General features: G+C 37.4%; 1 protein-coding gene across 1 annotated transcript in view; it reads left to right on the top strand.

The window, feature by feature from the left end:
* Positions 1–10,198, top strand: part of DOCK8 (dedicator of cytokinesis 8) — a 201,736-nt gene that overhangs the window by 81,437 nt on the left and 110,101 nt on the right. The window contains 6 exon segments of the mRNA XM_025051397.1: positions 592–741; positions 4,179–4,259; positions 5,333–5,492; positions 7,239–7,375; positions 8,934–9,027; positions 9,754–9,916. Of these exon segments, the coding sequence (XP_024907165.1) occupies positions 592–741; positions 4,179–4,259; positions 5,333–5,492; positions 7,239–7,375; positions 8,934–9,027; positions 9,754–9,916 (785 nt within the window).

Here is a 10,198-nt window from a genome sequence, read left to right as displayed (position 1 = left end):
CCTAGGCAGAGTCAAGCTGGACTAGTCTCTGTCAACTAAACTCACTGCATGTTTTCCAACCTCTGAGACATTTCTGTATTGCATTCTCTCCCTAGCTCATTGTCACCCTCCAGCTCTGCCCAGCAGAATCTTCTTCCAAGGCCTATCTGTCTCATGTTTCCTCCAAGAAAAGCATTCCTGATCACCTCCACTGGATGTGATCACTCACCCTGTGTAACTTCCACAGTGCTTTTTTGTACTAATGTGGTCACTTATATTTCACTCTTCCTGTAGTTTGTGATGCATTTGCCTTTTTTTTCATTTTTGATTGTATGCTAATTGAGGGCAGAGTACCTAGCACATCATCGATACTCAGGAAATACTGGTGAGTTAATAAAAATTTAAATATTCCAAAGAACATATCGTAAATTGTTCTAGAGATTGTGACAAAATATGTATCAGGTTTTCCAGTGGTCACTAATCATAAACCATGGCTACAATTACTGTTATTCCTTTGGAGAAATTTCTCTGTGGTTTTTCACTCTTTGTTAACATGTTTGGACTGTGAGAGCAACAAGTCTAACTTATTTTCATTTTGCTACTCATTTACAGATCTCAGAGAATTTTCACTGTGACCTGAACTCTGACCAATTTAAAGGATTTCTGCGTGCTCACACGCCCTCTGTTGCCACATCAAGTCAGGCAAGATCTGCAGTATTCTCGGTCACCTATCCATCCTCAGACATCTACCTAGTGGTCAAGGTAGTTAAATACAATCCGATTTGCACATTCTGATGTTCTCGTTTTTGCGTTATTCCCAGTACATGTATCGAGTGAAAGGTGTCAGACTTACCTCTATGTCTTTTGTGAGATTCACTTTGTTTCCTTCTTGACTTATCCCTTTCCCTTTACCAGCAAATTCTGCATTGAATACTAGAACAGCTATGGGTTTTGGAGTCATACAGTCTCCATAGTTTTGAATGCTGGCTTTGCAACTTGGTTGCTATATGACTTTGGGCAATTACCTACCTTTGCTGAGACTTAGTTTCTTCATCTGTAAAGTGGGGACAATAAACCACCCATAATGGGTGGTTGTGATTACAAAATAAAGCCTGGTACATTTTAGGCACCCTTCCTCCCAACCAACAAAAGCAGCCTCAGTTATCCAGCTCCGGGAGGGAGGCTGCTAAGATGAAAATCTCAGATAGTTTTCTAGTGATGCTCACATTTTTCGAGCATTGTTAAATGTCCACAAGCCCAGGCTCTGGCAACTTGAGGTGTGAGCTATATTTTCCAAGTTTCATTTGCCCTTTTTATCACCATCTTACAGACTGAGTAGGTCTAGTTAGAGTCAAAATCTGTGGGGACAATTATAAGTAGAAGGTCCTTTCATTCTAGATTGTACTCTTTGCTGATATAAGAAATCCAGAGACTTTTTCTACACACCAAAATGACTCATTAGAACTTAACAAGAAGCATTGAATATTTTACTTACTTTAAGTAAAATAATTAGTTTCATTGATTCTTTACCCCAAAATTGTAAAAAAAAAAAAAATCTAGGTGTTTTGATTTCATGTAAACCCAGAATTCTAGGTTTGACATCCATAAGGATTTTAAAGAATTTAGGTGTCTTAGAAGTCACTTAACAAATGTCAGATGTCTTTCCATTCTAGCTTCCTTTCCTCCATTTTACAAGACTCTGTAAGGTTACTACAGCTTGAAGGGAATTTATTTAATCTTATGGAAACTATAGTTAAAATTCTGTTGCTAAAAAAACATATCTATTGTTGTCAAACTTCAATACGTGTCCTATTTGTTGCAATATTACTTAAACATATAAGAAAATTAGCTTACAGCCCACTCTAAAAGCCCTGTAGTTAAATTCAAAATTCTCTTGCAGCCTAAGAAACCAAAGAAACCAACACTACTAGTTCTACAAAGCCACATTTTACTTCAAACTCTACTTATCTGTGGATGACTTTATTTTGATTAATTCATAGTAACCTGCTAAATATCAGCAGTTATCTCTGGGCTACTATTACTACTAAATACATTCCAAATATTTCAAATGAATAAATGCATTCGTTGGCAATAACTAACATTCTCTCAATTGTCTTGATATAGTTAAGAAATTTAAATCTACTCATACAGTCCCTGGTTTGCTTCTGATTCATTTTTCTTTTCCATGATGCTATCATTGTAGCTTCTGTCTCTCTAAACTTATAGTAAATGTTATTATAATATCTAGCACATATATCCAGGTAGTTGCCATTCAGTAAAGAGAAAGGCATTCTTTCTTATTTTTATTCTCAGACTAAACACCAGTATCTAAACAGTAATTTAGTTAAAGTTAACTAGTTTAGTACTATATATAATATTGTTTTCAAGGGTTTTTTCAGGCTTAAAAGTTTTGTTTCTCAATTGAAGGCGAGAGAGTAAGGATGAGAGTGAATCTGATGTAAAACTTTAGAAATATACATGCCAGGCATTGAACCAGCCTCTCCTGAATAGCCTTTTTTCCTTAAAATTTCCCAGGTAATTTTGAGATGCTTATTTCCCCTACCTGCCTTGGTTATGAGGACTCATTCATTTCTCCTACACATAAATTGTGAAGGACTTCACAGTGGACTATCATAGCAGCTTGCAGCTCCTTCTCATGAAGTAACTGAAGTTACCCTTGTCCAACTCAGTGAAGGAATAGTATTTGCTGGTCTGGTCGAATCTGGATTCTCCCCCTTCCAGATTCTGAAGATTCTTCTTCTGTAGGTTCCACACAATACACTACAAGTGCATGAAGCCATGGAATTCCCCTTCTTTGCTTTAGAGTCCTGATTAAAAGGTTCTTTATCTCTGTCCAAAGTTTATTTTTGGACAGAGACTTATTTTTATCCATTGACTTCATGGAAAAATTAGCTTCCTTCCAATTTGCTCTACAAGCTCCTGACTATGAGTTTCAGGAGAATAGGGACCAGGTTTATTGCATTCACCACCTATCTCCCCGCCAGCCACCACATAGAAGGTACCCAAAAAATATTTTTTGAATGAACGAATAAGTGAATCACTGCTGACTAACAGAAATGCCAGTCTCTCGCTCAAGTGTTATGTGTCTGTGGCATCTCTCAGGAGGATCGGCCTAGTCTTCATGCTCTGGCAATGGAAAGGGTTGTAAGCTTCCTTTGAGAGAAGAGAGACTTCCTTCTTGTAGTCTCCCTCAGCTAGGTGCATACTGAGCAGCCTCATGCCACTTCCTTTGAAACTTCGGTAAGCACCTCCATCACTAGGCTATTTCTGGTTTAAATGTTTTGTCCCTACCTGATAGTGCCAATTAAGAATGTGAGCCTGCTGGAATATACTGACTCAAATTTCTTTTTCAAGGATCATCTCGACTAATGACACAGGCTAATGGGACTACATCTACTTTTTTTTTCCTAAACATCTTATGTTAAATTAAATTTTCTTGGAGCAGAGGGTTAGGAAATGTCAAATGTCTCCTTTTCTTTCTCTTAAACATGGTACCCAAATTTATGACCAGCAGATCCTTTACCTGAAGCGAAATCAAAGAGGATAGTTCACAGAGGTAGCATTCATTTATATTACCAGCCAGTTAGCAAAGTGAAAAGCTGCACCATCTCACTGCTTTTGGTTACTTTCCAAGTCTGTTAAATCCTAATAAGAAATATAGAGATACAATTACAAATAATTTATTCTGTTCATTTACTCATTTTGTGGAAGGTTTGAGTCCCCAACCTGACTTTTATAGAAGTCATATCTCTTTTTAACATTGTAAGCAATAATAAAGAAAATGAGCTTTTAACTTCCTCCATATGTCTCATGGGTTTTGTTTTACAAAATAATTTTTATTGCATTTTTTATTGTAGGCATAATACAAGTTTATTGTTTAAAAATAGAAAATACACATAAGCAATAGGAAGAAAATAAACATAGCACATAAACCCACCATACTAAGACAGCTACTATTAACATTCACTGTGTATCTACTATCATCCTTTCAATATGCCTTTCTGATTTTTTATAAAACTGCATAGTACTCTTCTAAGTAATTTTTAAAATTAAAAAACATATATTATGGACATCTTCTCATGTCATCAAATATTGTCACAGAACATCATTTTGATGGTTGCATAGATTTCGTTATATGTATGTAATTTACATTGTTTTAATACTATTTTTGTTGGTAGATTGAAAAAGTCCTTCAGCAGGGAGAGATTGGAGACTGTGCAGAACCCTACATGGTTATCAAGGAAAGTGATGGTGGAAAGGTATGACACTTCGAGTATTGCTAAATGGAGACGTCTTAGAAAATGCAGATATTTTTCAGAGCTGTTCCACAATGTAGTTAATGTGGTGTAGTCCATAATATGTCCCCATATGAGACACGATTGAATTGTATTTAAACCAAAGAAGGAAGAGAAACTGGTCTTTGATGGTAACTTTTAAAGAAATAAATTGTTAAACTCAACAAATGATGATATACACACCAATGTCTAATTATAAAACTTGACTAGGGCCACATCCTGTTCCTTTGGTTCTGACCCAGCTGGTTGGAAGGGCCACAGAGACTCCATGACACTAAACAGCGCCAAAGCTCTTCTAGTGTTTCTCAACAGCATGGGCCACCATTTTTTCTGGTAGGATATTTGGAAATTGGCTGAGACTGCTGTACATAATAAATTCATTAGCACAAAATAGGTCCTGAGCCTATGAAAAGCATATCTTTTCTCAGCACCCGATATGATTGTTAAAGCATGGCCTTTCTGAAATGAGACTTGCCTAATGAGCATCATAGTGCAGACTTATAAATTTTAAATAAGACTTACTGAACTCGAGACATTTTTAAAAATCCACCTTTTATTCTGAACTTAGAACACCTTGGAAGTGTTGTCCACCTAACAAGGAAATTGTTAGGAACATTTGTAGATCTTCCTGGAGTTTTCCCAGGCAACTTTTGAAAAACAGGCTCTCTTGAGAGCTTGGTGGATGATACACAAAACTTTTTATTCCAAGATTCTCTCATGTGAATTCAAGTCATGTAACTAGCTCCTAAAAGAGGCCCTTGTTGATTAGCTGGCATAATAAGCCTTGTGTTTTTTTTTTTTTTTTTAGCTGAAGATGTATTTAATAGTTGAATGTAGCCTTTCTTTAAACTCCTCTTTTTCTAGTCTGTATTTCCTTATCAGTTATATAACCCAGGTTGTGTCATTTTTCTGCCTATTCATTCTTTTTAATCAGTAGCGTAGGGAGTTTGGAGATGCCTGTCATATCCATGGCAAGACAGCTTACTTGGTCTGGTGCCATATTGTTTTTCTGCTTGTCTCTTCCCATTTTCCTCCAGGGTAAAGAAAAGATTGAAAAATTAAAACTTCAAGCTGAATCCTTCTGCCAACGTTTGGGGAAATACCGGATGCCCTTTGCCTGGGCTCCCATAAGCTTATCAAGCTTCTTCAGTGTCTCCACCCTGGACAGGGAGGTAACCGACGTGGAGTCCATGGTTGGTAAGACTTTCAGCTGCAGTGGGAAGGGATGGGGTCCCAAATGTACCAATTCCAAGGTCAACAGTTTATTAGTGGAGATTTGGGGGTATAATAAAATGTGGGAAATGGAAAGGAAGAAGGAAATGAATAGGATGAAACACTGTTATGGCTGGATTATAAATGCATGATTGGACAGTGATCACCCCAAATTATCATGTTTGTGGAATTTAAATATACTCTTGTAGTAAGATTTTTGGTTGGAATTTTCTGGTCAGTTTGACAGTTTAAAAAGTTAATTTTTAGTAGCCATTTCCTCTTAAAAGTAAAATCCTTGAGAATAACAAGAAAATATAATAATCATCTACAGCGTGTTAAACAAAGGCACCATAGTTGGCTCCTAAACATAAGAAGAGCCACTGTCATGGGCGTTTCGAAAAGCAAAACTCAGGTTTCTCAGCAAAATTTCTAGTTCCTTAGAGTTTGTTTTGCCAAGTGCAATGAAAATGCATGCCAAAAGAATATTTACTGTTCCAATTTGTTGAGCATATTTCTCTTTTTCATCACCTCACCCTTGATCTAAATTTAATTTTTTTTAACCAGGTTGGGTATGAAACTGTTCAAGAGGGTTATAGAGTTTTCAAGTCAACTCTCCCCCACCTGTGTCAGTTTCTATTTTCCTAAATGTCTTGTATTCGGCAAATATTTAAGTCTACAGTCACATTGCTCATGCATTCCTTAGCTTTGCCACTTCTGAAATTTTGCTTTTAGCAAAGGAGTGGAGGAGGGTATTTTGTTATTGCTGCTGCTATTCTGGAGTTATTGGTGTATAATTACCAGTCAGAACTCCAGGGTTATTTCTGTTTATCAATAACAAACCTCACTTTAGTGCATTTTGACCTCATACCACAATTTTTTTTAATGCCAACCTCTATGTAGACCCAGGTAGGGATTTTGAAAGAGTTATGCAAAGAGTTTAACCATAAATTTGATGATACCATAAATTCAGGCATAAGGCTTGCTGGGGAGCCAGAAGATGCAGTGTATTATACTGAGGAAGTGTGCCAAGAATTAAGGATAAGAGAATGTTAAACACACAACAGGGTTGGCAATATTAGAGTTCTAAGCAATTTGACTATTCACAACAGAACCCCTGAGTTTTACAGTATAAAAGCAACAGGAGTCTCACCTAAATCTCAAAAAAGGGATAAGAAACAATTAAGCAGAGCGTTGGGGTCCCAGCCCAGGTCTGGGTGTGACTCAGGCAGATCACTAGGCGGGTCGCCAAGTCTGCTGCCTGATTCACACATCTAGGACAGAAGAAAGCTGAGATTCAGAATATATTCAGGCTGACTTTTGTGTGTTTGGGTCACAATCCCAAATGCCTTCAAGGGCATTTGAGTACATGCCTCTCCCAATGGAATGCAAATGTAAAAATAAAAGCAAACACTGTCAACTAAATAAAGCTTATCTACAGACCCTGTTCTGGCTGCAGTTCTGGACTCTTGCCAGTGGCGTCTGGCCTCCCCTCCATGTGGGAGGGGACTGTGGCTGCTCCTGGCATCTCCTTTGGTCAGAAGAGGATTAGGGGCTTCAATTGGGGGTTTAGAAAAGTAGGAGCCAGTGGAGGGAAATTTTCATTCTAAACAAGAATGGCCACGTTCAGTGTTACTATTTAGTGACTTTAAACTTATCTTATATGTGGTAATGTTAATAACATGCATTCAAACAGAAAGGCATACTTTGGAATGACAATTGTTTTCCTTAAAGGGAGAAGCTCTGTGGGTGAGCGGAGAACTTTGTCCCAATCTCGAAGGTTTTCTGAAAGATCCCTCTCCTTGGAGGAAAATGGGGTTGGCTCCAACTTCAAGACCACCACCATGACCATTAACAACTTTTTCAAGCAGGTATCTCTTCATGTGACAGTGTGTGTGGATTTGTCGCCATAATGTCATGGGTGTTGGAGCCCAAAGGGGGAGTATAGACAGTGATTAAAAAAACAGGTTAATCTCACCAAGCCTCGATTTAATTATCTACAAAACAGGGATGATGGTGCTTGCATCATGTGGCTTTTGAGAGGATTAGAGGACATGAGGCATGTAAAGCTCTTCTCGGAGTGCCAGGGATATAGCAAGTGCTCACTGAGTGTCAGCTCTTTTAATTGAGAGAAGGATTAGCTCCCGTTAATACAAACTATCCTATGTGAACTCTCATGGTCAATTCTTTATTAGGCTATGAAAAATCTGACTGAAACATTGTTTCTGTTTCCTGACCTGACTTTTGTCCTTGTCACCACTGTTGCATGTACAGGCTTTGCAGAGCTGCCTACTTGCTAAGAGAGGGTGGCCACTGCAGATGGTACTCTTCATTAGCTCAATAAATATTGAGACTTTCAAAAACAAAGAATTTCCTAGAGTAATCAAGTTCATAGAGACGGAAGAAAGAATAACATAAAGTAGAATGATGGTTGCCAGGGCTTGGGAGAAGAGGAAATGGGGAGTTGCTATTTAAAGGGTACAGAGTTTCAGTTTTGGTGACAGAGTTCTGGAGATAGGTTGCACAACAATGTAAATTTACTTAACACTATAGAACTGAACACTCAAGAATGATTAAGATGGTAAATTTTATATTATGTGTATTTTACTACAAAAAAAAACAACACTTCATTTAAATTTGGTTTGACTCTGTTTTAGAAAATTTTCCATAGCTCTGTATTCATAGGGCATTTCAAAAGGCTATGTTAATAAACTGAAATGTAGAAGGGATGCTGAGGGGTCTGTGCCCCATGCCACATAATAGAAATAGTATGGGACCTCAAGGGTTTTTCTTCAATATACACCCCTTCCAATTGTATTACCTGAGGGTCAAAGTACTTGACTTAATGACATCTGAGTTTTCTCGTCTGAATTTGAAAATAAGATACACCCACCTACCTACCTGTTGCAAAGATTAGAGTTCTGCCCATGGGTCCCTTGGCAAAGTGCCTATCCCATGTAGGCACATAAAGGATAGTATGCTTACCTTCTTAGTTAAGACGAATGTGAAGAAAATGAGGATAGGAAAAAGATGGAAAGATGCCTTCTTCATCTTTAAATCTCTGAAGAAGGAAGTAAACTTATTCTGTATTATTCCAGGAAGTAAACAAGCATCAATAGGCTTAAGTTATAGAAGGAAGAAGAAGCTTTTGGCATAAATTTCTAATGATCAAACAGGCTTCCTTAGAAGGCAGTAGAAGCACCGTGCCCAGAAAGATAATGAGAAGCTGAGTAACAAGTCTGAGAGTGGTAGAGAAGGAATGTTTGACAAGAGGTTGAACTGAATTACTTCAGCATTGCTTATAATCCTAATTTCTATGAAAGGCATGTTACAATAAAATGTAAAGACGTAAATCTTTCCAGAAATCACTGGTCCCTACCCCAGGAATCAATAGTGCATCCTCACTAACCCTGACTTCTCTCTTGACAGGAGGGAGATCGCCTTAGTGATGAAGACTTATTCAAGTTTTTAGCTGACTACAAAAGATCTTCATCCTTACAGAGAAGAGTCAAGTCAATTCCAGGTACAGATGGCTTATCTTTATCCTCTTAAGCTGTGCCAAGGCCATTTCTGATTAGAGACATTACCTGGCTAGTGCTAAAATTTATAAAATCACGTTTAACAAGTGAAATATGGGATTTTGCATTTGGAGTTAAGTCCAAATTGGTCCACCCCTTTGGAAAATCTATTAATATTTTCTATTCTATTAAAGGATTATTTCTGTAAATAAATATCCTGCTTTAGTTCGGTTTCTCAGGTAATCAGATATTTTTGAACAGAAGAGCCTCTTTTATCATTTAAAATATTATACAGAACTCTCAGTATAAAATGAAAAGTGAAAGTGACATGCTTTGGTAGAAGGTGAGGGCACTTTCCTTATCCTCAGCTTAACAGCCACTGAGGCACTTCTCCAGCACCCTGGGGTACCGGGGAACTCAGTTCAAAAATCATCAATAGTTAACTGGATACTATTACAGTGTGGTAGTTCTGGAAGAGACTTTAAAGATCCTCTAATCTATTTCTATTCATTGTACAATTTATTGCTTTTAAATTTCTAGAAACTAAATCCTAAAAGTTGTCATGACATACTTTTTCTCCAACTGTAGAAAACTAGCTGGAAATTTCAAAAGTTTTACACTCCCACAACTTATCCTTATTTTCATAAAAGAAATATGCTACAACAATCTTTCTTTATTCCCTTGTAACTTGACAATGTCTTTAATAAAACAGTCCTATTTTCTCCCTCTAGGCTTGCTCAGACTGGAGATTTCTCTAGCTCCGGAGATAATCAATTGTTGTCTGACTCCTGAACTACTGCCCGTGAGACCCTTTCCTGAAAACCGAACACGTCCACAAAAAGAGATTTTGGAATTTCCAATCCGGGAAGTATATGTCCCTCATACTGTGTACAGGTAAGAAAAAAAGGCTCTTGGAAAACTGCTGGACCCACATTTAGAGGTTTGTTTGGATAATGCTTTCATCATCCTTTGACATACCATCCTACTTCCTAAGTTTTAGGGAAACTGAAATATGATGTTTACGTAACTATAATTACTAGATCGCTTTCTAAAAATGGTTTACTTTTTTTAACTTAAGAGAGTGTTACTTCAGTCATAATTGGAATTTAGGATTGTAATGGACATATTTCTTCTTCTAGAAATGAAAAAATCCCCCTAGTTATTGCGTTAGTTTTC

Source organism: Pteropus alecto, unplaced genomic scaffold (assembly GCF_000325575.1).
Source record: "Pteropus alecto unplaced genomic scaffold, ASM32557v1 scaffold95, whole genome shotgun sequence".
NCBI lineage: Eukaryota > Metazoa > Chordata > Mammalia > Chiroptera > Pteropodidae > Pteropus > Pteropus alecto.
Note: the sequence above shows the minus strand (reverse complement) of the source record. Positions and strands in the feature narration are given on the sequence as shown.